Source organism: Jatropha curcas, chromosome 2, assembly GCF_041381405.1.
Source record: "Jatropha curcas cultivar XTBG-Jc1 chromosome 2, XTBG_Jcur_1.0, whole genome shotgun sequence".
Taxonomy (NCBI): Eukaryota; Viridiplantae; Streptophyta; class Magnoliopsida; order Malpighiales; family Euphorbiaceae; genus Jatropha; species Jatropha curcas.
The window spans coordinates 1551328-1579170 of NC_143152.1; the positions used below are offsets into that span (position 1 = coordinate 1551328).

A 27843-nucleotide genomic window follows, 5' to 3' on the forward strand; every position below is an offset into this window, starting at 1 on the left:
ATTGATCCATTCATTTTAAAACCAATTAAATAAATTTCCCCCTTTGCTTTCTTTAACAAACTTTAGGTATTTCACTTAAATAATTAACATTTCTATTAAATAAATAAAATAAACTAAAGAACTTTTCATATATTATGTGACCATTCACCTATTTGAGTTTTAATAAAACATATCCCCTTCTATTATTCATTTATTTTTAAATAAAAATTCAATTTGATTCTTAACTTTTTTTTTTTAAATTATCCGTATAATTTTCAGTAAAAAATTATTTTGTATATTTTTAGGTTTTAAAAAATATCTTATAATAACAAGACATATTTTCACACTCAATTAGCCACAGTTAAAGGATTTATTACTTCAAATAAAAAAATTATGATGAAATAGTAATTTGTACTTAATAAATAATAATAATAAATAACGATAAAGTGGTTAATATCAAATATCATTCGTGGAATCAACCCAACTATGTTTGATTTAAATAGTCTTCTCATTTATAAGAGGAACAGAAAGTCTCATATAAAAGACCTTTTGTTTATAAATATTTTCATTAATTTAGTAAATAAAAAAAAAATACACTTGTGTTAGATAGTGCATAATATTTGTTTGGCCGTTCGACCTTTTAATGAAATAAAAAAAAAAATTCCACTAAGCAACTTGCGCCCCACACGTGACACGAGCTTTATATTATTGGTACCATCATGTGTACCATCACTCCTATCTTCCAACCAGAATATCTGGAATTACGGACAAGTTGCGCTTTGGAGTGGGACAAAATTCAAATTACACACTCAAAATTATCAATTGGGTGTCCAAATTGTTAGTTTTCAATTCAGGCCAGCAATTGATGGCAATTGAGTATTTTAGTAAAGATTAGGAGTGTTGCAGCTTGTGGGTTCATCCTCTGCAATCTCACATCTTACACTGTCTTTATAATTTTTAGTTTAAAATAATATTTACCCTTTTTTCGGGTTTAAAATTTGAGTTCGAGTGCGATAAATAGATTAAACTCAAGCTGCTAAGTTTATGGGACAAGTTTTTTTTGAATAAAATTTCAAGCAGTTCATTACTGACTTGGCTCGTTTATAATTCTACTGCTGTATTATTTAGGCGTATGAGATATATGAATTAATATACTTAGAAAAAATATGTAATTTGAATGAAAAAAACCCAGACTATTTTTAGTAAAGCATGTGGATCCCAATTGGCAAAAAGATAATAGTTTGGGCCTTCCAATAAAAGAATTAGGCCTTTAAGTGAGAAAACTGGTATAATTCAGGGCCCAAATTAAATTTTATCGCCTTAATTTGAGGTTGGCTGCCATGCTTTTTTTTTTTTTATTTGCTCTATTTGCTACAAAACAGGAATTGCTTGCTCATGAGTCGTGAGGTATTCTTTTTTTATCAGGTTCTATTTGATTTTTCTTAATTTTTTTTTTTTATAGACTGAAATCAACATAAACACTTTAATTATATGAAACTTACGATCTTTTATTTAAAAAATTTGAGTCTTTTCTACTCAGACCAATCTTCATTTGTGTAAATAAAATTATCTTATTACATTAGTATTGGTTAAAAAAATTTAAAATTTAAAATAATTAATATAGGAAATATAGCCTAATCTAGTAGTAGTAGGCACAACAAAGTCAACAAAAAAAAAAAACATTGTTTTATTTGATGTCTCGTGAAATCAACAGATTAAATTTCGTTTTTCCAATTTTGTTCTTTTCCATTTGGCTTTTAACTTATTGCAAGATTATACATATAATTAAAATACAGTCATTTTCCTCATATAAAAAAAAAAAAAGAAAGAAAGAAAGAAAGAGACACAATTAAATAAGATTAAGCTTAAAAAAATGATTTACAAATTAAGACTCTTCACTCTTTCCTACAACTGTGTTTAACGGGGATTGAACCCAAAAATTCTTTTCAAATACTCAATTTGATTTATCAACTGAGCTACAACCCGTAGATGCTGATAACAACAATTATTTAGTTATCAATTTGCCATAGCCACTTCTTGTCCTTAATTGGGTGCTGAGATAGAAGCTCAATGGACCTTCAAGGTAACGCTTCCCTTTGAATATAAGTCAACAAATTGATGATAATTTCACATGGAAAGACCAATTGGATTATACATTGACACGAAAACTTTGTTTTCATATCACTGAGCAATAATTCAAGAATAATACTTCCATTTTCAAATAATTATAAAAGAATAATACTTCTATAATTTTAAAATGACTACGTAACTACAAGTAAAATCTTAAAAAAGAGACATAATGAAAAAACTAAAAATTGAAAATTTGAACTTAAAGACTGAATAATTTAATTGTGAAAATTTAAAATAGCAAAATCAATTAAAAACTCAGTATTAAGTTATTGTGTTCAGTAAAAATTTTAAATTAAAGATATTGATTTTTTTTTTCATTTTAAAATTTATCTCACTTAAAATTTTAAAGTGATATTTAAATGAATGTTTTTAAATAATTTAAAATCAATACTAGAAAGTTTCAAAAATTTTAATTAACAATTGGATATATAAGAATTAGACGATTGACTTGCAGCCGGGATTGCCTTGTACGTAATACTATGGGCCTATGGCCCACGTTAAAAGGACATGCTCTGTTAAGAGACGCGCGTTTTGGTAAATATAACACATTCGGGCCCTAAGTTCTTGTTTGACATATGCAATGAAATATAAGAGAAATATATCCTTTAGGATAAAGAGTGTACTTTAATATTAATACGAATGATTATATCCTTTAGTTTGTAAGATTATATCTTTTAAAATGAAGAGTTATATATTTTAATGCGTAGAGTTATATTCTTTGGATCATATTTTATATCCTATAAATAATTCTTTAATCCTATGGATTAGGTATTGAAAATTCTAATACAAGAAATCTCTTTCTCTCTATTTTTTTTATATTCTTTATATTCTTTATATTTTCTATATTTTTATAACAAATTATTTATTGAAATTCTATTGCAAAAATTGCATTTCATCAAAATGTAATTTGAGAACCAACCAACCAAACATGGATAAAAAGAACTTTTGGCAATATTAGTAGACCATAGGAATAGTAGTCAACAGCCAGACTTTCTTTGACATTTCTATTTGTTAATTGTTATTGGACAAGGCGGCCAAGCTAAATTATTGCCATTCAATTCTTCTTCTTCTTCTTCTTCTTCTCTAGTTTCCACCTACATATAGAAGTAGACCCATCACAATTTCCATGGCAGAATTCTGTTTCCACTCCACTCTTTATCTTCTCTTTCTCATCAAATTCCTTTCTCTTTTGCTTCTTTTATCATCTCCTTCCTCTGCAGCAGCTAATTTCTTGATAAACTGCGGAGGGCCTAGTGTTTCTCTTTCTGATGACTGGACTTTTCTAGCTGATGACACGAGTTCTAGTTCTTTCTCTCTAAAAGGTGGTGAATCTATCGAAAACAGCTCTATATTACCATCTGACACTTCTCCTCTCTATCAAACAGCAAGAATTTTCCATCAACCGTCGTATTTTGAGCTCAATATCGCTGATATTGGCAATTATTTAATCCGTCTTCATTTCTTCACATTCAAATCCGAGAAGACTGATTTTTCCAATGCTTTCTTCAATGTTTCGGGCTCAAACTTCACACTCTTATCAAATTACAGTACAGAAAACACTACCCACTTACCAGTCAAAAAGGAATTTTTTCTCTTTATCAATGAAGGCAAGTTCAAAATACATTTCATTCCTGCAAATAAAAAATCTTTTGCTTTCATTAACGCCATTGAAGTCCTTCATCTTCCAGAAGACTTTCTATTTGATAAAAATTCACATATAAGCTCCATTTATCCAGTCCCTCCTTTAAATGTTACCTTATTCAAATATACCGCTTTAAACACACTTTACAGGATAAATGTTGGATGGCAGGAGGTTAATGATGCTGATGATCCTTTAAGGAGGGAATGGTTAACAGATGATCCGTATCTAATTGGACGGATTTCTGCAAGCAACTATACATATGATGGTAAGCTTAATCAAATTCCTAAAGCTGAACATATTCCAGATATTGCTCCAGACATTGTGTACAAGACTTGCAGATATGTGATCACAGATAATAATATCACTTGGCGTTTTGATGTGAGAAAGGAAATTATGCATCTTGTTCGCTTGCACTTCTGTGATATAGTTAGTGAAGTTGCTGGTACTCTTTTTGATCTCTACATATATACGAAGTATAGGAACGTTGTTGACCCTTATAACGATTTAAAGGCTACAACAATGGCAGCTCCATTTTTTTCTGATTATGTTGTTAAATCTGACGATTCTGGTCATATAGACATTAGCGTAGGCCTTAATGATACTTCTGAAAACAAAGTTGCTTATCTAAATGGGGTGGAGATTATGGAGTTTGTGACAGATAAAATCAAAGAGCCTATTGCTATAGATGAGCATAGCAGCAGAAAACATCTTCTTATAATCGGTTTTCCAATTGGGGGTGTGAGTTTAGTGTTAAGTTTGATAATTTTGGCTTTGCTTGCTTTTAGACACGGAAGAAAAGGTAAAAAGGATGAGGTTGAAAAAGATGAGGTTCCCGTTGGGAAAGGAAGGCCTAATAGTTGGATGACTGCAACAACTTTTAACTCTTCTTCTCCTCTTCCGAAGTTGAATCTCAAGTTAAAAATGTCTCTCCCTGAAATTTTGGCTGCTACAGAGAATTTTGACACCAAGTTTTTGATCGGTGAAGGTGGGTTTGGTAAAGTTTATAAGGGAACACTTTCAAGTGGAAAGAAAGTAGCTGTGAAAAGAAGTGATCCAAGCAACGGCCAAGGTCTACAAGAATTCCAAACGGAGGTTATGGTGTTATCCAAAATTCGCCATCGCCACCTCGTTTCCTTGATCGGGTACTGCGATGAAGGAGAGGAAATGATACTGGTTTATGAGTTCATGGAGAACGAGACTTTAAGAGATCATCTTTACAGTTGGAAAGAGAATTCAAAGAATACACATCAAGTATTGACTTGGAAGCAAAGGCTTGAAATTTGCATAGGTGCAGCTACAGGTCTTCACTATCTGCATACTGGTTCAGACTGGGAAATCATTCACCGTGATGTTAAGTCGACTAACATCTTGCTCGACGAATATTGTGTGGCCAAAGTTGCTGATTTCGGTCTCTCACAGTCCGGTCCTCCCGATCGAGACCATTGCAGAATGGGGCTAATAGGCAGTTTTGGATATCTTGATCCTGAATATCTGTTAACTTTTCAGTTAACTGCTAAATCTGATGTGTACTCCTTCGGAGTAGTGCTGCTTGAAGTTCTCTGTGCTCGTCCCCCAATTATAAGCTCAAATATGAACTTGGCTGAATGGGGTATGCTCTGGCTGAACAAGGGCCAACTAGAAAAGATCACTGATCCTTCATTGGCTGGCCAAATTAACCCTAATTCGCTAAGAAAGTTCGGCGAAATAGTTGAAAAGTGTTTGAAGAAGGAAGGAGCAAGCAGGCCTACAATGCTCGATGTGCGCTGGGACTTAGAATATGTACTGCAGCTACAACGAAGTGCATTACACAGAGAACCTCATGAAGACACCACAACTGATATTTCATCAAATTATGTGTTCCCTGACAGTTCTAATAGTTTCCCCAATCAGGAAGACTGCGGTTGTGATGATCACTCACTCGAAGCTCGAATTCTCTTTATCAATGGTTGACAGTGGCAAATAATCTCAACAAGTCAAAAATTGGATACATATGAACTGGTCTAGTAGTGTCTGTGCTTCTTCTATTTAATGTATCATTTGTTAGTAGGAGTGAATCGTGTTAATCAAGCTAGAAATAGACTACTGTTGTAAGTTAGTAATTTTAGTACTTATGGTAGAGTCTATTCAGCAATATTATTTATTTTAATAATTGTTATTCTATTAGCTGATATTCATATAGTCATTTAAATTAAAAATATTCCTCAAATTAATTTTATAAAAAATAATTATTTAATTAGTTAGACGCTAAAAGCTAAATAACAAAATGTTAAAAGCTAAATAACAAAACGTTATAGTTAAAAGTCGTGTTCGACAACAGCTTTTTAAGTAGCTTTTAGCATTTTGACCAATCAAAATATTAAACGTTATTTTTTATAGTATTCGGTGACATAATATTTTAACTGGCTTTTAGAGTTTAATGTAGTGTTCTATAAAAAGTTAACTTTGTAACGTTTAGCTTTTAGTGCTTTATGAAAAGCTATTCAAACAACTAATAGCTAAAAGCTACTAAAATAGCTAATTGTTACCAAAACAGCTAATTTTACCGAATAGACCCAAAAGCTGGACGTTAGAGTGTGTAACCTTATAAAAAGCTAGACCTTGGAATATGTAATATTATAAACAGCTTCTTCAACCAACATTATAAAAAACTTTTTCAACCTCTAAAAGCTCCTTGAACTTATGTTATAAAAAGCTCATTCAACCTATGTTGTGCATGTTGGGCCGTAACATTTAGAATAGCGTTTAGTGTTTTGAATTCATCAAAACACTATTTTTTTTAAATTATTCTGTTTAGTAACTAGATATACTGAGTAGTTTCAGAAATTTATAGAGTGTTTTCTAAAACGTTATTTTACCTGACGTTTAGAGTTTCAATCTTTTTACTAATTTTTTTTTTATAATCTTATCTTTATTCTTAATTAATATAAAATCCTTCTGTTATCATATTACGTGTTTTATTATCTTTAAGTTTGACTTATTTATATTTGATAGTAAAAAAAAAATATTTATATATTTGTATTTAAACTCAAATAAATATTAAAAATTAAAAATGTTGATCTCCTAAAATATTAAAAATTTTTCATTTTGTATCCTATATATAAAAGTGGGAACAAGGGGGAATAATGAGATTACCTATATTAACCTTAGTGAAATTTTAGAAATCCTAAAATAGCCTTAATCATAGTTGATTTGAAAATTACATTTTATACCAACAAATGTTTGGATAAGTGGTTCGGCACTCTTCTCCTTTGAGTAAGGTCGAGGGTTTGATTCTTATGGATAAAGTAAAAACTCGTTGGGAGCACTTTACCTCGGCCCAATACAGCAGGATTTAATTCTAATCCAGTAAGCTCAGAATAACTATGGTTAAGAAAAAAAAAAAAAAAGAACATTACAATTTTATTATTTGATTTGATATAATTTATAAAAATTATTTTTTAAATAAACACATGTAGATAATAAAAAAAGAAAAGTATGCTCTTCCTTAAAATTCAGGTTTTATTTGGTGAGAATATAACGTTTCTTTTATGTAAAATTTCATTAAATTACAACATTTGCAATTAAAGAAGAGATTGATTTTTGAAATTCAAATGATGAGTTTTTAATATAATTTGTTTCTTGTTATATGTTGAGTTCCGAAAAGAGTTATATTCTTAATAATAATTTTTTATATTTCTTTTGCAATAAATAGACGACTTCTTGATAATTAAATATTTTTAATTTTCTTAATATTTTTCTATTATATTTTAAATATATTTGACTCGAAAGAAAATAATGTTTATAAAACTGGAAAAAAAAAATAGAATAATACAATTTCTATTTGGGTTACTTTTTGCGGTTTTAAGAATTTGTGTGTACATGCATATATTCCTTTCTTTAATGCACTGAGTGAGTAATATTGTCATTATAGCCAAAATAATTACCATCATCTGCTCATTTTTTTTCTTTACCCAGTAGTAAAAAATAATTTATTATTATTTTTTTATCATAGTTGTACATAAATATTGATGTGGAGTTAAGAGCGGGAGGTTGGAGATAAAAATGATCATACGAACATACAACGCAAGTCATAAAAAAACAAAAAAATACTAGTATTTATAACATAGTGAACTTTTCAATTTTTGCTCCCTTAAGTTTTGAAAATTTAGGTATAGTGAAATTAATTTTTTATAATGAATTTAATTGAAAATTCTATGTGAATATTTCAATGTCCTTTTTTATCATTTTAAATTTATTACCAATCAAGCAACTATTTTTATCAAACATTTTCGCTTTTAACGACTATTTTTATCAAACACTTTCCCTTTTAATCACTATTTAAACAATTAACAGCTACCCGCTTACATCGTCCAACTACTAAAACACATAATAACTATTAAAACAGTTAGTATTGCCGAACACACTGTATAAAAAGCCACAGTTAAATTAATAGAGATAGTTCAAAGCTGCTGTCAGAACGAAACCGTAGAATGGAAAGTAGCAAATAAAATGCAAGCTCATTTGCTGGGAAATGGGACTGCAAATAGTTCTAACTGGGAAAAGAAAGTGTTCATTTTCCTAGGAACCAACCCTTGGCTGAAGGTCGAGTTGGTAAAAAGTTTCTTTGCAAAATTGGTATCAGAAGCATACAGATTAAAAAATTCACCATGTAAAAATCATGAATCTGTAAAACCAAAGAGGAAATGACTTTAATGTCCTTCATAGCAACTTTTGAAATTTCATATTCTAATAAATGTTTCTGAACTCGGTAGAAATTTAGCAGCAGCTCATCAATTATCAATTTTTAGACTAAAAGCTGTAAATGTTTCAAATCAATTATTTGATTTTGGTTTTGTATAATTGAGATCACATATTCAATAATTTTATCAAAATAAACATGTACATATCAAAGAAAAATCTGAAACACCCAAAGGTAATCTACTGCTCTCATTCCCGTGGACGGGCCAACCACAGAGAACTAAGGGCTCGCAGCCTGGAGAAATAATCGTTTATTGCCAGAAGAGCACGAGCAGACTGCCTGGTTGTCAATATACGATGCATTTGTTCAAGAGTCTGCTGTCTCAGATTATCAGCCTGATAATTGTCAAAGGATAAAAATGATAGTAACAATAAGCAACTGAACTGCAAGCCAACAAAGCAATAGAAGCAGGAAAGATGACTGATGATCAGGATGATAAAATATACATGGGTTGCAATCATTCAGTTTATCAAACAGAATTCTGTATACTGAAGATTAGTACGCTCCAGCAAATTCACCCTTGTTTTACAGTCAATTCTTGAAACTCAAATTCCCCAAAGTTCAAAGATTACATGAATGAATATTTGAACTTATGAGGAGAGAAATATAAAAATTAAACTAATCTAGTGGATTTGAAAATTTACCTTCTCCGCAGGTATCTAAAACTGGAAAAAATTTTCTGTCCACATTCTTAATTCTAAACCCCCCTTCACGAGTTTAATCAGCCATAAAAACCCATGCACTGTAACCCTCATTAAACTTAAACGAAAGAAGATCGGTTTCAAATTCCTCCAACTAAAAAGCCCACCATCCAAACCTGAATTTCACATAATTGAGTTGTTCTCGTCCTCATTAGTCCAATCACTGAACTTCAAAAATGGTACAGGATTTGGTAACATCGTTTCGATTCAATCTGTTTTTTTTTTTAAAGAATGAAATAGGTTGTCAGACCTGGTGACTTCAATTTTCAAGCCCCTAGAGTTTTGGGTTATTCCCAACACCACACTAGTAAATCCTCAGAGAGAGACAAACACTATCCATGCATAAAAATATTATATACAGAAAACACCAAAATCAAGACTTTATCTACAAATCATGGTGAACGACCTAGGAAAAATCTAAACCAATTTCAAAATATCAAAAGACCTCAACATATCATATGGTCATAATATAACACGAATGGAAAAACAGGGGAAAAAATGGGAAAAAATAACTCATGCTTGATAAAAATTGAAGGGTGCCAACCAATTTTGCCAGAAAAGAAAAAGGGTTTAGTAATCATATTTCTCAAGTTCTTTTGTCCCTCTTTCAGCAGAAGGGGAGAGGGTTCATTTCTACTTATTCACTGTTTTGAATTTTTTCTTTCTTCGTCTTTTTCTCTCTTAATTCTTGTAAACCAAGCATTTATTTCCACATTCACTCCTAACAGAATTTACAGGAGTTGAATAAAAGAAACTAAAGCACAGTATCCTCAAGAATTACGACTTAACTTCAAAATCTACAGGATATTGATTTGTATGTGCATACTAGACTACTAAAATGAAATCCTAAGTGGGATTAGAATAAGAAAATGAATATAATCAATCATTTTGCTCAGCCCAGAACACTGGAAAAGCTAATTTGAAATTTCAAGGATCCAGACGCACACTTGACCAAGATTTCTTTTTGTTGTGCGGTGCCCACTCAAGTGAGACCCACAATAAATTTGAAAAGAAAAAACAAATGAAAACGTGTTATTTGAAAATGTTAAAAAGTTGGCAGAAGGTTGGCAACCAACCATTACCTAAATGGAGAGCCGTGTGTTACTCACACACGGTTCTCGCATTACCTCTCCTATAAATAGGAGAGGATTTGCTTCATTTGAAGGACACACACCAGAAACGAGAGAAACAAAATGTAGAGAGAGAGGTTATCTAGTTTTAGGAAGGGTTTCCTAAAACTAGGGAGAGAAAAATAGTGAGGAAATTATTATGGGGTGTTTTTGGAAAACACCTTGAGTGCCACTATTTTTGTATTACTCTCTTTGTGTACCTACTATTTTTAATAGTGGAAGAATGATTCGGATTTTGTCCCGTGGACGTAGCCCTAAACAGTTGAGGGTGAACCACGTAAATTTCTGTGTGTCACAAGTTTAATTTTCCGCTGCGTTAATTTCCTCTTAATTGGTTGAAAGGGCCCAATAAGTGGTATCAGAGCTGATGCCCAACAAGTGGTATCAGAGCCGAAGGTTTCGGTAGATCTAGCCGGTCAGATAGCGGTACTGGATCCGTGGATATATTTTGAAAATAAATATACCACGATGAAGAGAAAAATTACGACGAGTCCATTGGTGCTGTCCGCTTGGAAAGACGTTGCAGAATCAACTTAGTGATGAATAGTAAAATAGTAACTCACAGTTGATGTGAACAGTACTATTGCTAAGTTCGTTTCAAGTAAACCCAACGCTATTCACGCATAGTACTATTCACATGTACAATTACTATTCACGCATACAGTTACTATTCGAGTATACTGTTACTATTCATGGTCACTATTCACGTATACTACTATTCACATATACGGTTTATGTTGGTGATGATTTTCTGCGGAAGTCAAAATGGACAAGCAAAATGATCAGTCTAAATTGCGGGTATTACCATATATGGAGAAATGAGAGATCTCCTTATGGTAATCAAAATGCATTTGCCTGTGTTTAGTTCAACTAAACTGGAAGACAAGACTGATGAGGAATGGGCTTTCGAGCATGTGTCCAAATCTCGGTTGTAGATTTGATGATGAAGGTTTCTGTAGCACCTTTAGAAGTGGTCAGTGGAAGCTCACAAAAGGTTCATTTGTGGTAGCTAAAGACCGAAAAAAGATCTGCAGGTGGTGCCTTGTGTCGAAGTCTTCCCGACAAGAGGAGGTCGGGCGGCGTGTGCCGCAGAGTTGTAGCGGCGGTACAAGATGGTTGGCAGATCTAATAGATTATCGCTGGAAAGGAATGTTGGACTGCAGTGAAATGGATTTTCAGGATATCCAATCACATTTGCAGGGGGAGCCGTGTCGTGACAGTCAAGATTACTGAAGCATGCAAAGAGTTACTGTGTAACAACAGAACCAAGACCGGAAAAGGATCTGCAGGTGGTGCCTTGTGTCGAAAGTCTTCCCGACAAAAGGAGGTCGGGCGGCGTGTCCCGCAAAGTTCTAGCGCGGTACAAGATGGTGGGTAGATCTAATAGATTATAGCTGCAGGGATGATGATGGCTGACGTCCCCACTTGAGTGTGCAGGGGGAGATTTGTTGTGCGGTGCCCACTCAAGTGGGACCCACAATAAATTTGAAAAGAAAGAAAAAAGAAAAACGTGTTATTTGAAAATGTCAAAAAGTTGGCAGAAGGTTGGCAACCAACCATTACCTAAATGGAGCCGTGTGTTACTCACACACGGTTCTCGCATTACCTCTCCTATAAATAGGAGAGGATTTGCTTCATTTGAAGGACACACACCAGAAACGAGAGAAACAAAATGTAAAGAGAGAGGTTATCTAGTTTTAGGAAGGGTTTCCTAAAACTAGGGGAGAGAAAAATAGTGAGGAAATTATTATGGGGTATTTTTGGAAAATATTTTGAGTGTCACTATTTTTGTATTACTGTCTTTGTGTACATACTATTTTTAATAGTAGAAGAATGATTCGGATTTTGTCCCATGGACGTAGCCCTAAACAGTTGAGGGTGAACTACGTAAATTTCTGTGTGTCACAAGTTTACTTTTCTGCTGCGTTAATTTTCTCTTAATTGGTTGAAAGCGCCCAATAAGTGGTATCAGAGCTGATGCCCAACAACTGGTATTAGAGCTGATGCCCAACACATTTAACCCTCAATGGCGAACATAGAGAAAGAAAAACATGACTAACTCTAGGAGAAAAATACCTAGCGAAGGAACCCCTCTAGTGTTCCTAGCTTTCCCATGGCCATCTGACCCATATAGTTTGCTACATTCCTAGAAGAACCTGACGAACCAGGGGTGTCACTGGCCAATGTCTCGGCCAGGGATTGTTGCAGTGCTTCCATTCCTTGTGACAAAGCATCTTCTGGCTGTTGGGATGATTGTTGCAAGCTGTAGATGCCTAGCAACTGTTGCTCAGTTAGAGGCTCCAGTTGATTCACAAGAAGCTAAACCAATTTCAGAAATTCCAGTTCAGTTCAGGAAACAGAAAATGAAATGCGTTCTTTTAATCCATAAGGACGGAGAGAGAAGGCAAATAACAATTAGGAAACTATAAGAAGTTAATTCAACAGAGAAGTTGGATGAAGGTCAACTATTAAATACTTCAGCAATCACAAAATTCTGAACCACTGGTTTGTGGAGTGGGCATTTCAATGTTTAGATGAATGCAGAAAATATTGTTCAGCGTTTTCCTAATCTCAAAATGGTAAATCAACATTCCAGAACTAAAAATCAGGAAAATGAAAAATTCCAAGGCTGTGCTTATGATACAAATATTTTGGGATGCTACCTATTCTATCCCTGTTGCAGAGTTTGAAACTGGACCCCAAGGTTTCAGTGCGAAAGCCATGAATGTTAAGGGAAAAATATAACCCGACTGCAAGAGGTAAAAGAGCATAATATTATCCTTTTACAAACCAATTCCCCCTGCACACACACACACACACACACACACCCAAAAAAAAAAAAAAAAAATCCCAACACCCAAAGCATTATAATAATTGATAACATAAAGCAAACAAAAACACAGTGGTATTAACTGAAGGTGCAAGTCTGCAACTCACCAGCTCCTCCTCAGACATATTATATGGCCCATCACAAAGAAAAATAATATTTCTCACACAATAATGTGCCAATCCGCATAATCTCATGGTATTAGGTCGTAATGGGATGTTCGATCTTCCATTCGAGTTTCAATTAACATCCTAGCTAACAAGCATATGAAAAGAGAAAATATTTTCTACTCTACCCTACACTTTTGTTCTTCAACGATACTCCTAGACCAAAAAAATCAATGTTCCAAAAGGAGTCCAATTTGAATCAACCAGGTTCAGAATTTAGATAAATGAACTCTAATGCAGAAGATGCTAATTCTAGTGCCATAAAATGCACGTTATCACCACTCAGATTCAAAAAATGTCAACAAGAAAACACAGCAATATGAATCAGGCTGCTGGAAGGTAGAATTTCTTTATGATAAAATTAAAATAGAATCATAGAGGAAACACTATGACAAAACTCACCTTCAGGAGTTCAGATGAGCGGAAGCCACCAATCCACATGAAACAACGCTCGGCTGGTGTCTTCCACATATCTGACAATATGTGGAAAACATCAGCTTTCCCTGGAGTGCCCTTCAGCCTGCAAATGTCATTGAAGTGTGCTATGACATTGTCAACAATCGTTCGAAGTTCAGTGTCTCCTGCATGTGAATTGACTGCAGTTCTCAGTTCATTTATCTGCCGGTTGTGCTCTTCCAGCCACCGTGCATATTCTACGTCAACGGTCAAAGTTTTAATTTGTTCCGCTACCAAACTACGTCTTGAAATTACCGTTTGTAGTGATGGCATGCAATACACTCTTCCTCCCCCACCAAAGGGCACTGACCGGAAAGTAAGATTGTTCTTTAGCCCTTTTCTTTTCTTTTCTTTAATATTTTCTGATTAGGTTGAATTATTATTTAATCCCTTTTTTTGGCTAATTTTTTGATTAATCAACTAATAGAAAACTTAGAGAGAAACACTTTTCTGCTAATTTTGCATTCAAGATAAAGAAAATAAAATTTTTCCTATATATATATATATACAAAATTGATTTTTGAAAAAAACGTCCTGAACTGTATTTTCAATCAAAACTATACTCTCCATTTAAAACATAGATCTACTAATTATTGAACTATTGGCTAATTTTTGTGAATTAAATATGCTAAAGAATATTTTGTATTTGATAATATAGCGGCTAAAATAACATTGTTGATTATATTAAATAATGCTTACCAAAACAGTGAAAGTTCCTCGACGTGAAAAAACCAATTACCTGATATTATTAACATATTAGATTTATTTTTATTTTATATACTACAAAATATGTAATTAATATACTTAGAAAAAATATGTAATTTGAATGAAAAAAACCCAGACTATTTTAGTAAAGTATCTGGATCCCAATTGGCAAAAAATAATAGTTTGGGCCTTCCAATAAAAGAATTAGGCCTTTAAGTGATAAAACTGGTATAATTCAGGGACCAAATTAAATTTTATCGCATTAATTTCAGGTTGGCTGCCATACTTTTTTTTTTATTTGCTCTATTTGCTACAAAACAGGAATTGCTTGCTCATGAGTCGTGAGGTATTCTTTGTTTATCAGGTTCTATTTGATTTTTCTTAAAAAAAATTATTTTTTATAGACTGAAATAAACATAAACACTTTAATTATATTGAGCGTACGGGAGAAACTACGAAAATTTTCTTCGTTCATAAGAATTGCACACTCGATTTCTTATTTAAGAAATCTGAGTCTTTTCTGCTCAGACCAATTTCCATTAGTGTAAATAAAATTATCTTATTACATTAGTATTGGTTTGAAAAATTTAAAATTTAAAATAATTAAGATAGGAAATATAGCCTAATCTAGTAGTAGTAGGCACAACAAATTCAAAATAGTGTAGCAAGCACTAGTATTAAACCTTGTTTTATTTGATGTCTGGTGAAATCAACAGATTAAATTTCATTTTTCCAATTTTGTTCTTTTCCATTTGGTTTTTAAGTTATTGCAAGATTATACATATAATTAAAATACTGTCATTTTCCTAATAAAAAAAAAAAAAAAAAGAAAGAAAGAGACACAATTAAATAAGATTAAGCTTAAAAAAAGGATTCGCACGTTAAGATTCTTCACTCCTCCCTACAGCTGTGTTTAACGGGGATCGAACCCGAAAACTTCCGAAAACTCTTTCCACATGTCCAGTCTGTATTGTGAAATGAGCCACAACTTATAGATGCTGATAACAACAAGTACCTAGTCATCAATTTGCCTTAGCCACTTCTTGTCCTTAATTGGCTATTGAGATAGAAGCTCAATGGAACAGAATAATGGACTGTCGAGGTAATGCTTCCCTTTGAATAAAATTCAACAAATTTGTGATAATTTCACATAAAAAGACCAATTGGATTACACGTTGACATGAAAACTTTCTTTTCATATCATCGAGCAATAATTCAAGAATAATACTTCCATTTTCAAATAATAAAAGAAGAATAATACTTCTATAATTATAAAATGACTACGTAACTAAAAGTAAAATCTTAAAAAAAGGAGACATAATGAAAAAACTAAAATTTGAATAATTCAAGAATAATACTTCCATTTTCAAATAATAAAAGAAGAATAATACTTCTATAATTATAAAATGACTACGTAACTAAAAGTAAAATCTTAAAAAAAGGAGACATAATGAAAAAACTAAAATTTGAAAATTTGAACTTAAAAGACTGAATAATTTAATTGTGAAGATTTAAAATAGCAAAATCAATTAAAAACTTAGTATTAAGAGTAAAAATTTTTAATTATCATTTTAAATGTTATCTTAATTAAAATTTTCAAGTGATATTTAAATGAATGTTTTTAAATAATTTAAAATAAATGCCAGAAAGTTTCAAAAATTTTGAGTAACAATTAGAACCATTGACTTGCAGCCGGGATTGCCTTGTACGTAATTCTACGGGCCTATGGCCCAAGTCAAAAGGACATGCTCTATTAAGAGACGCACCTTTTGGTAAATATAACACATTTGGACCCATAAGTTATCACATTTGGACCCATAAGTTATCGTTTGACATGTGCAACAAAATATAAGAGAAATATATCTTTTAAAATAAAGAGTTATATCCTTTAAGATGAATGATTAGATGAATGATTATATCTTTTAATTTGTAAGATTATATAATTTAAAATGAAGGGTTATATATTTTAATGCATAGGATTATGTCTTTTGGATCATATTTTGTATCCTATAAATAGTTCCTTAATCCTATGACTTAGGTAACTAAAATTCTAATACAAGAAATCTCTTTTTTTCTACTTTTTCTATATTCTTTATATTCTTTATATTTTCTATATTTTTATAACAAATTATTTATTGAACTTCCATTGCAAAAATTGTATTTCATCAAAATGCAATTTGAGAACCAACCAACCAAACATGTATAAAAGAACTTTTGGCAATATTATTAGACCATAGGAATAGTAGTCGACAGCAAGACTTTCTTTGACATTTCTATTTGTTAATTGTTATTGGACAAGGCGGCCAAGCTAAATTATTGCCATTCAATTCTTCTTCTTCTCCTTCTTCTTCTCTAGTTTCCACCTACAGATAGAAGTAGACCCATCACAATTTCCATGGCACAATTCTGTTTCCACTCCACTCTTTATCTTCTCTTTCTCATCAAATTCCTTTCTCTTTTGCTTCTTTTATCATCTCCTTCCTCTGCCGCAGCTAATGTCTTGATAAACTGTGGAGGGCCTACTGTTTCTCTTTCTGATGACGGGACTTTTCTAGCTGATGACACGAGTTCTAGTTCTTTCTCTGTAAAAGGTGGTGAATCTATCGAAAACAGCTCTGTATTACCATCTGACACTTCTCCTCTTTATCAAACAGCAAGAATTTTCTATCAACCGTCATATTTTGAGCTCAATATCGCTGATATTGGCAATTATTTAGTCCGTCTTCATTTCTTCACATTCAAATCCAAGAAGACTGATTTTTCCAATGCTTTCTTCAATGTTTTGGGCTCAAACTTCACACTCTTATCAAATTACAGTACAGAAAACACTACCCACTTACCAGTCAAAAAGGAATTTTTTCTCTTTATCAATGAAGGCAAGTTCAAAATACATTTCATTCCTGCAAATAAAAAATCTTTTGCTTTCATTAACGCCATTGAAGTCCTTCATCTTCCAGAAGACTTTCTATTTGATAAAAATTCACATATAAGCTCCATTTATCCAGTCCCTCCTTTAAATGTTACCTTATTCAAATATACCGCTTTAAACACACTTTACAGGATAAATGTTGGAGGGCCGAAGGTTAATGATTCTGATGGTCTTTTCAGGAGGGAATGGTTAATAGATGATCCGTATCTAATTGGAGGGATTTCTACAAGCAAATATACATATGATGGTAAGCTTATTCAAATTCATGAAGCTAAACAAATTCAAGATATTGCTCCAGACATTGTGTACAAGACTTGCAGATATGTGATCACAGATAATAATATCACTTGGCGTTTTGATGTGAGAAAGGAAATTATGCATCTTGTTCGCTTGCACTTCTGTAATATAGTTAGTGACGTTGCTGGTACTCTTTTTGATCTCTACATATATATGAAGTATAGGGATGTTGTTGACCCTCAAACAGATTTAAATGCTGGAACAATGGCAGCTCCATTTTATTCTGATTATGTTGTTAAATCTGATGATTCTGGTCATATAGACATTAGCGTAGGCCTTAATGATGCTTCTCGAAACAAAGTTGCTTATCTAAATGGGGTGGAGATTATGGAGTTTGTGACAGATAAAATCAAAGAGCCTATTGATATAGATGAGCATAGCAGCAGAAAACATCTTCTTATAATCGGTTTTTCAATTGGGGTTGTCAGTTTAGTGTTAAGTTTGATAATTTTGGCTTTGTTTGCTTTTATACACGGAAAAAAAGGTAAAAAGGATGAGGTTGAAAAAGATGAGGTTCCTGTTGGGAAAGGAAGGCCTAATAGTTGGATGACTGCAACAACTTTTAACTCTTCTTCTCCTCTTCCCAAGTTGAATCTCAAGTTAAAAATGTCTCTCTCTGAAATTTTGGCTACTACAGAGAATTTTGACACCAAGTTTTTGATTGGTGAAGGTGGGTTTGGTAAAGTTTATAAGGGAACACTTTCAAGTGGAAAGAAAGTAGCTGTGAAAAGAAGTGATCCAAGCAACGGCCAAGGTCTACAAGAATTCCAAACGGAGGTTATGGTGTTATCCAAAATTCGCCATCGCCACCTCGTTTCCTTAATCGGGTACTGCGACGAAGGAGAGGAAATGATACTGGTTTATGAGTTCATGGAGAAGGGGACTTTAAGAGATCATCTTTATAGTTGGAAAGAGAACTCAAAGAATACACATCAAGTATTGACTTGGAAGCAAAGGCTTGAAATTTGCATAGGTGCAGCTACAGGTCTTCACTATCTGCATACTGGTTCAGAATGGGAAATCATTCACCGTGATGTTAAGTCGACTAACATCTTGCTCGACGAATATTATGTGGCCAAAGTTGCTGATTTCGGTCTCTCACAGTCCGGTCCTCCCGATCGAGACCATTGCAGAATGGGGCTAATAGGCAGTTTTGGATATCTTGATCCTGAATATCTGTTAACTTTTCAGTTAACTGCTAAATCTGATGTGTACTCCTTCGGAGTAGTGCTGCTTGAAGTTCTCTGTGCTCGTCCCCCAATTATAAGCTCAAATATGAACTTGGCTGAATGGGGTATGCTCTGGCTGAACAAGGGCCAACTAGAAAAGATCACTGATCCTTCATTGGCTGGCCAAATTAACCCTAATTCGCTAAGAAAGTTCGGCGAAATAGTTGAAAAGTGTTTGAAGAAGGAAGGAGCAAGCAGGCCTACAATGCTCGATGTGCGCTGGGACTTAGAATATGTACTGCAGCTACAACAAAGTGCATTACACAGAGAACCTCATGAAGACAGCACAACTGATATTTCATCAAATTATGTGTTCCCTGACAGTTCTAATAGTTTCCCCAATCAGGAAGACTGCGGTTGTGATGATCGCTGACTCGAAGCTCGAATTCTCTTCATCAATGGTTGACAGTGGCAAATAATCTCAACATGTCAAAAATTGGATACAGATGAACTGGTCTAGTAGTGTCTGTGCTGCTTCTATTTATTGTTAGTACGAGTGACTCGTGTTAATCAAGCTAGAAAATAGACTACTGTTGTAAGTTAGTAATTTTAGTACTTGATCGTCGAGTCTATTCCGCAATATTATTTATTTTAGTAATTATTATTCTATTAGCTGATATTCATATAGTCATTTAAATTAAAAGTATTCTTTAAATTAATTTTGTAAAAATAATTATTTAATTAGTTAGATGCTAAAAGCTAAATAACAAAATGTTAAAAGCTAAATAACAAAACGTTAGAGTTAAAAGTCGTGTTCGACAACCGCTTTTTAAGTAACTTTTATTATTTTGATCAATCAAAACATTAAACATTATTTTTTATAGTATTCGGTGACATAACATTTTAACTGGCTTTTAGCGGTTAATGTAGTGTTCTATAAAAAATTAACTTTGTAACGTTTAGCTTTTAGTGCTTTATGAAAAGCTATTCAAACAACTAATAGCTACACGCTACTAAAACAGCTAATTGTTATCAAACAACTAATTTTACCGAATATACCCAAAAGCTGGACGTTAGAGTGTGTAACCTTATAAAAAGCTAGACCTTGGAATATGTAATATTATAAACAGCTTCTTCAACCAACATTATAAAAAGCTTTTTCAATCTCTAAAAGCTCCTTTTAGCTTATATTATAAAAAGCTCATTCAACCTATGTTGTGCATGTTGGGCCGTAACATTTAGAATAGCGTTTAGTGTTTTGAATTCATCAAAACACTATTTTTTTTTTTAATTATTGTGTTTGGTAACTTGATATACAGAGTAGTTTCAGAAGTTTATAGAGTGTTTTCTAAAACATTATTTTACCTAACGTTTAGGGTTTCAATCTTTTTACTAATTTTTTTTATAATCTTATCTTTATTCTTAATTAATATAAAATTCTTCTGTTATCACATTACGTGTTTTATTATCAATCTTATCTTTATTCTTAATTAATATAAAATCCTTCTGTTATCACATTATGTGTTTTATTATCTTTAAGTTTGACTTATTTATATTTGATAGTAAAAAAAAAAAAAATTTATATATTTGTATTTAAGCTCAAATAAATATTAAAAATTAAAAATGTTGATCTCCTAAAATATTAAAAATTTTTCATTTTGTATCCTATATATAAAAGTGGGAATATGGGGGAATAATGAGATTACCTATATTAACCTCAGTGAAATTTTAGAAATCCTAAAATAGCCTTAATCATAGTTAATTTGAAAATTATATTTTATACCAACAAAAGTTTGGATAATTGGTTCGGCACTCTTCTCCTTTGAGTAAGGTCGAGGGTTTGATTCTCATGGATAAAGTAAAAACTCGCTGGGAGCACTTTACCTCGGCCCAATACGGCAGGATTTAATTCTAATCCAGTAAGCTCGGAATAACTGTGGTTAAGACAAAAAAAAAAAAAAGAACATTACAATTTTATTATTTGATTTGATATAATTTTTAAAAATTATTTTTTAAATAAACACATGTAGATAATAAAAAAAGAAAAGTATTCTCTTCCTTAAAATTCAGGGTTTATTTGGTGAGAATATAACGTTTCTTTTATGTAAAATTTCATTAAATTACAACATTTGCAATTAAAGAAGGGGTTGATTTTTGAAATTCAAATGATGAGTTTTTAATATAATTTGTTTCTTGTTATATGTTGAGTTCCGAAAAGAGTTATATTCTTAATAATAATTTTTTATATTTCCTTTGCAATAAATAGATGACTTCTTGATAATTAAATACTTTTAATTTTTTTAATATTTTCTATTATATTTTAAATATATTTGATTCGAAAGAAAATAATGTTTATAAAACTGAAAAAAAAATAGAACAATACAATTTCTGTTTGGGTTACTTTTTGCGGTTTTAAGAATTTGTGTGTACATGTATATATTCATTTCTTTAATACACTGAGTGAGTAATATTGTTATTATAGTCAAAATAATTAAAATCATCTGCTCATTTTTTCTCTTTACCCAGTAGTAAAAAATAATATAAATTATTTTTTTATCATAGTTGTACATAAATATTGATGTGGAATTAAGAGCGGGGGATTGGAGATAAAAGTGATCATACGAACATACAACGCAAGTTATAAAAAAACAAAAAAAAAAAAAAAATACTAGTATTTATAACATAGTGAACTTTTCAATTTTTGCTCCCTTAAGTTTTGAAAATTTAAGTATAGTGAAATTAATTTTTTATAATGAATTTAATTGAAAATTCTATGTGAATATTTCAATGTCTTTTTTATCATTTTAAATTTATTACCAATCAAGCAACTGTTTTTATCGAACATTTTCACTTTTAACGACTATTTTTATCAAACACTTTCTCTTTTAATTACTATTTAAACAATTAACAGTTACCCGCTAACATCTTCCAACTACTAAAACACCTAACAACTATTAAAACGGCTAGTATCGTCGAACACACTATATAAAACGCCACAATTAAATTAATAGAGATAGTTCAAAGCTGCTGTCAGAACGAAACCGTAGAACGGAAAGTAGCAAATAAAATGCAAGCTCATTTGCTGGGAAATGGGACTGCAAAATAGTTATAACTGGGAAAATAAAGTGTTCATTTTTCTAGGAACCAACCCTTGGCTGAAGGTCGAGTACGTAAAAAGTTTCTCTGCAAAATTGGCATTAGAAGCATACAGATAAAAAAATTCACCAGGTAAAAATCATGAATCTGTAAAACCAAAGAAGAAATGACTTTAATGTCCTTCATAGCAGCTTTTGAAATTTCATATTCTAATAAATGTTTCTGAACTCGGTAGAAATTTAGCAGCAGCTCATCAATTATCAATTTTTAGACTAAAAGCTGTAAATGTTTCAAATCAATTATTTTATTTTGGTTTTGTATAATTGACATCACATATTCAATAATTTTATCAAAATAAACATGTACATATCAAAGAAAAATCTGAAACATCCAAAGATAACTACACCCTGATTCTGCTGATTTTTTTTTTTTTTTTTTTTTTTTTTTTTTTTTTTTTTTTTTTTGTATGCAAATTGATAGATGTAAGCTATGTTACATGTACCACTTCTATCTTCCTTTTATCACTTCTAACAAAAGTCAAACTTCAGTCAAATTATTGGCATTAAATGTTTTACAACACAAGAAATAACCATACATCTCTACAAGACATACCTGATTTTACAGCTGCAGTGTGGACCTATAACTATAACCATTACCTTACTGCACCAGAATGGTCAAGCCAGATGGCTTCAGAAGACCCAAATACTCGGAAGCATTATGGTTTATCATGAAAACTAAAAGAATTAGGTGCGTCACGGAGTCAACATCCGGAAGAACTTTCCAGAGAGGTAATCTACCGCTCTCATTCCCGTGGACGGGCCAACCAGAGAGAACTAAGGGCTCGCAGCCTGGAGAAATAATCGTTTATTGCCAGAAGAGCACGAGCAGACTGCCTGGTTGTCAATATACGATGCATTTGTTCAAGAGTCTGCTGTCTCAGATTATCAGCCTGATAATTGTCAAAGGATAAAAATTATAGTAACAATAAGCAACTGAACTGCAAGCCAACAAAGCAATAGAAGCAGGAAAGATGACTGATGATCAGGATGATAAAATATACATGGGCTGCAATCATTCAGTTTATCAAACAGAATTCTGTATACTAAAGATTAGTACGCTCCAGCAAATTCACCCTTGTTTTACAGTCAATTCTTGAAACTCAAAATCCCCAAAGTTCAAAGATTACATAAATGAATATTTGAACTTATGAGGAGAGAAATATAAAAATTAAACTAATCTAGTGGATTTGAAAATTTACCTTCTCCACAGTTATCTAAAACTGAAAACAATTTTCTGTCCACATTCTTAATTCTAAACCCCCCTTCATGAGTTTAATCAGCCATAAAAACCCATGCACTGTAACCCTCATTAAACTTAAACGAAAGAAGATCGGTTTCAAATTCCTCCAACTGAAAAGCCCACCATCCAAACCTGATTTCACATAATTGAGTTGTTCTCATCCTCATAAGTCCAATCACTGAACTTCAAAATTAGGTTTTACAGGTTTTGGTAACATCTTTTCGATTCAATCTGTTTTTTTTTTTTTTTTTCTTTTTTTTTTTTTAAAGAATGAAATAGGTTGTCAGATCTGGTGACTTCAATTTTCAAGCCCCCAGAGTTTTGGGTTATTCCCAACACCACACTAATAAATCCTCAGAGAGAGACAAACACTATCCATGCATAAAAATATTATATACAGAAAACACCAAAATCAAGACTTTATCTACAAATCATGGTAAACGACCTAGGAAAAATCTAAACCAATTTCAAAATATCAAAAGACCTCAACATATCATATGGTCATAATATAACACGAATGGAAAAACAGGGGAAAAAATGGGAAAAAATAACTCATGCCTGATAAAAATTGAAGGGTGCCAACCAATTTTGCCAGAAAAGAAAAAGGGTTTAGTAATCATATTTCTCAAGTTCTTTTGTCCCTCTTTCTGCAGAAGGGGAGAGGGTTCATTTCTACTTATTCACTGTTTTGAATTTTTTCTTTCTTCGTCTTTTTTCTCTCTTAATTCTTGTAAACCAAGCATTTATTTCCACATTCACTCCTAACAGAATTTACAACAGTTGAATAAAAGAAACTAAAGCACAGTATCCTCAAGAATTACGACTTAACTTCAAAATCTACAGGATATTGATTTGTATGTGCATACCAGACTAATAAAATGAAATCCTAAGTGGGATTAGAACAAGAAAATGAATATAATCAATCATTTTGCTCAGCCCAGAACACTGGAAAAGCTAATTTGAAATTTCAAGGATCCAGACGCACACTTGACCCAGATTTCTTTTAACCCTCAATGGCGAACATAGAGAAAGAAAAACACGACTAACTCTAGGAGAAAAATACCTGGCGAAGGAGCCCCTCTAGTGTTCCTAGCTTTCCCATGGCCATGGCCATGGCCATCTGACCCATATAGTTTGCTACATTCCTAGAAGAACCTGACGAACCAGGGGTGCCACTGGCCAATGTCTCAGCCAGGGATTGTTGCAGTGCTTCCATTCCTTGTGACAAAGCATCTTCTGCCTGTTGGGATGATTGTTGCAAGCTGTAGATGCCCATCAACTGTTGCTCAGTTAGAGGCTCCAGTTGATTCACAAGAAGCTAAACCAATTTCAGAAATTCCAGTTCAGTTCAGGAAACAGAAAATGAAATGCGTTCATTTAATCCAAAAGGACGGAGAGAGAAGGCAAATAACAATTAGGAAACTATAAGAAGTTAATTCAACAGAGAAGTTGGATGAAGGTCAACTATTAAATACTTCAGCAATCACAAAATTCTGAACCACTGGTTTGTGCAGTGGGCATTACAATGTTTAGACGAATGAAGAAAATATTGTTCAGCGTTTTCCTAATCTCAAAATGGTAAATCAACATTCCAGAACTAAAAATCAGCAAAATGAAAAATTCCAAGGCTCTGCTTATGATACAAATATTTTGGGATGCTACCTATTCTATCCCTGTTGCAGAGTTTGAAACTGGACCCCAAGGTTTCAGTGCGAAAGCCATGAATGTTAAGGGAAAAATATAACCCGACTGCAAGAGGTAAAAGAGCATAATATTATCCTTTTACAAACCAATTCCCCCTGCACACACACACACACACACACACACACACACACCCAAAAAAAAAAATCCCAACACCCAAAGCATTTTAATAATTGATAACATTAAGCAAACAAAAACACAGTGGTATTAACTGAAGGTGCAAGTCTGCAACTCACCAGCTCCTCCTCAGACATGATGCAGACATATTATATGGCCCACCACAAAGAAAAATAATATTTCTCACACAATAATGTGCCAATCCGCATAATCTCATGGTATTAGGTCGTAATGGGATCTTCCATTCGAGTTTCAATTAACATCCTAGCTAACAAGCATATGAAAAGAGAAAATATTTTCTACTCTACCCTACACTTTTGTTCTTCAACGATACTCCTAGACCGAAAAAATCAATGTTCCAAAAGGAGTCCAATTTGAATCAACCAGGTTCAGAATTTAGATAAATGAACTCTACTGCAGAAGATGCTAATTCTAGTGCCATAAAATGCACGTTATCACCACTCAGATTCAAAAAATGTCAACAAGAAAACACAGCAATATGAATCAGGCTGCTGGAAGGTAGAATTTCTTTATGATAAAATTAAAATAGAAGCATAGAGGAAACACTATGACAAAACTCACCTTCAGGAGTTCAGATGAGCGGAAGCCGCCAATCCACATGAAACAACGCTCGGCTGTTGTCTTCCACATATCTGACAATATGTGGAAATTGGGCTTTTCCACCAAAAGCAATTTGTGAATTACTGTACTTACTAACTACACTAAGTAAATTCCCAGGTAAGTAGAGGAGTCACAAATGGTCTCACTTAAAATCCACTTGCCTAGACAGAATTTACCTAGAAGTAATTAATTAGACAATAACCACCAAAAATATTTTTGCCCAACAATAGCTATTAAATAAATAAAGACAAAAGCAATAAATAAAAGAGAATACCAAAATTTAACGAGGTTCGGCCAATTTTGCCTACGTCTTCGGACACTACTAAATTTATATTTCACTAAAGAAATATACAAATTGAGAGAGGAGAGAAACTTGTCTAACCCACTTAAGAATTGGAAGACAAGTTTTGGAATGATTTTAAACTTAAGGAGCTAGGCTCCTTTTATAGCCAAAAGGCTCCCTATTCTAATCCTAGTTTCCCGATGTGGGATTTTTGCCACATAACCAATAATCTCCACCTTGGCGAAAATCCCACCAATGCAAGCTTCTGCTCTTTCTCTCATAAAGTTGTAATGTCTTCAAATGTGCTTGGCAATGCCAAGCTTCAATTTTTAACAATATTGATCAAGTCCAAACAATGTTTGAACTTGACAGCTGTCACCACTTTTGTCAACATATCAGCAGGATTTTCAGCAGTCTGAATCTTCTGGAGTTGAACCTGTCTTTCCTCCAGAATTTCTCTGACAAAATGAAATCGAACATCGATATGCTTCGTCCTTGCATGATAAACTTGGTTCTTTGCCAAGTGAATAGCACTTTGACTATCGCAATGTACAACAATGTTGTTTTGCCTAATTCCCAATTCATCAAGCAATCCTTGAAGCCAAATTGCCTCCTTAACAGCCTCTGTAACTGCCATGTACTCTGCCTCTGTTGTAGACAAAGCCACTGTTGACTGTAAAGTAGACTTCCAACTAACTGGTGCTTTTGCAAGAGTAAACACATAACCAGTAGTTGATCGACGTTTATCCAAATCACCGGCATAATCAGAATCACAGTATCCGACTATGCGTTGACCACTATTCTTATTCTGCTCAAAAATCAATCCAACATCCACGGTGTTCTGAAGGTACCGCAGAATCCATTTCACAGCTTGCCAATGCTCCTTGCCAGGATCATGCATGTATCTGCTCACAACTCCAACTGCCTGTGAAATGTCAGGTCTTGTACACACCATAGCATACATCAAGCTACCTACAGCATTTGCATAGGGAACTCTTGACATGTATTCCAGTTCTGCATCATTTTTTGGCGACTGAGCTGCACTGAGTTTGAAATGAGGAGCAAGAGGTGTACTAACAGGTTTGGTTTGGTCATCCATACCAAAACGCTTTAGTATTTTTCTCAGATATTGCTTCTGATTCAGACAAAGTCTCCCCAATTTCCTATCTCTGGTTATCTCCATGCCGAGAATCCTTTTTGCTTCGCCCAGATCTTTCATTTCAAATTCTTGATTCAACTGATTCTTCAAATTCTCAATTTCTTGTTTATTCTTTGAAGCTATTAGCATATCATCAACATACAAAAGTAGATAAATGAAAGAGCCATCTTGTAGCTTGCGCAAATACACACAATGATCGTATTTGCTTCTTGTGTACTTCTGCCTTTGCATAAACTTATCAAATCGCTTGTACCACTGCCTCGGAGATTGCTTCAATCCATAAAGCGATTTTTCAAGTTTGCATACCATATTTTCCTTTCCAACAACCTTGAATCCTTCTGGCTGAGTCATATAGATTTCCTCTTCCAGATCTCCATGTAAAAATGCAGTTTTTACATCCAATTGAACTAGTTCCAAATCAAACTGTGCTACCAAGGCTAACAAAATCCGAATGGAGGAATGTTTTACAACTGGAGAAAATACTTCATTATAATCAATTCCCTCCGTCTGAGCGTAGCCTTTAGCTACCAACCTTGCCTTATAGTGAACACTGTCTCTGTCAGGAAATCCATCTTTCTTTGCATATACCCATTTGCATCCAATTGCCTTCTTTCCCTTTGGTGGATCAACTAAGTTCCACGTCTGATTCTTATAAAGGGACTTCATTTCATCTTCCATAGCTTTTCTCCACTTTATT

The 27843-nt window shown here is 33.0% G+C and overlaps 1 protein-coding gene and 3 pseudogenes across 3 annotated transcripts; 2 read left to right on the forward strand and 2 right to left on the reverse strand.

Annotated features, from left to right (window-relative positions):
- Positions 1–3124: 3124 nt before the first annotated feature.
- Positions 3125–5900, forward strand: LOC149498011 (putative receptor-like protein kinase At2g23200 pseudogene; annotated as a pseudogene).
- Positions 5901–8638: 2738 nt separating this feature from the next.
- LOC149498012 (TGACG-sequence-specific DNA-binding protein TGA-2.1-like) lies at positions 8639–16294 on the reverse strand (annotated as a pseudogene). The gene is made up of 5 exons (XR_016319604.1): positions 16242–16294; positions 14025–14120; positions 13717–13987; positions 12397–12639; positions 8639–8824 (listed from the first exon to the last, which is right to left on the reverse strand). The product of XR_016319604.1 is annotated as a TGACG-sequence-specific DNA-binding protein TGA-2.1-like (transcript).
- A 482-nt stretch (positions 16295–16776) lies between these two features.
- Positions 16777–19537, forward strand: LOC149498013 (putative receptor-like protein kinase At5g24010 pseudogene; annotated as a pseudogene).
- A 2826-nt stretch (positions 19538–22363) lies between these two features.
- LOC149498014 (TGACG-sequence-specific DNA-binding protein TGA-2.1-like) lies at positions 22364–25889 on the reverse strand. 2 transcript variants are annotated; one of them, XM_089717234.1, is made up of 3 exons: positions 25666–25889; positions 24329–24583; positions 22364–22915 (listed from the first exon to the last, which is right to left on the reverse strand). In XM_089717234.1, the coding sequence occupies exons 1-3, from the start codon at positions 25732–25734 to the stop codon at positions 22769–22771; spliced, it is 471 nt and encodes a 156-aa protein (XP_089573360.1). In that variant the 5' UTR covers positions 25735–25889; the 3' UTR covers positions 22364–22768. The 2 variants fall into 2 exon arrangements, with proteins under 2 accessions (XP_089573360.1, XP_089573361.1); XM_089717235.1 differs by lacking the exon at positions 25666–25889 and adding an exon at positions 25203–25612.
- Between the last annotated feature and the right edge of the window lie 1954 nt (positions 25890–27843).

Bases quoted from the DNA above. Each gene is read 5' to 3' on its own strand.
- LOC149498014 (XM_089717234.1), bottom strand. From the start codon at position 25,734: ATGTGGAAGACAACAGCCGAGCGTTGTTTCATGTGGATTGGCGGCTTC. The intron at 24,584-25,665 runs GTGAGTTTTGTC...AAATTGGTTTAG, and splicing joins GCTCATCTGAACTCCTGAAG to CTTCTTGTGAATCAACTGGA. The intron at 22,916-24,328 runs GTATTTTTCTCC...GACAATTATCAG, and splicing joins TAGAGGGGCTCCTTCGCCAG to GCTGATAATCTGAGACAGCA.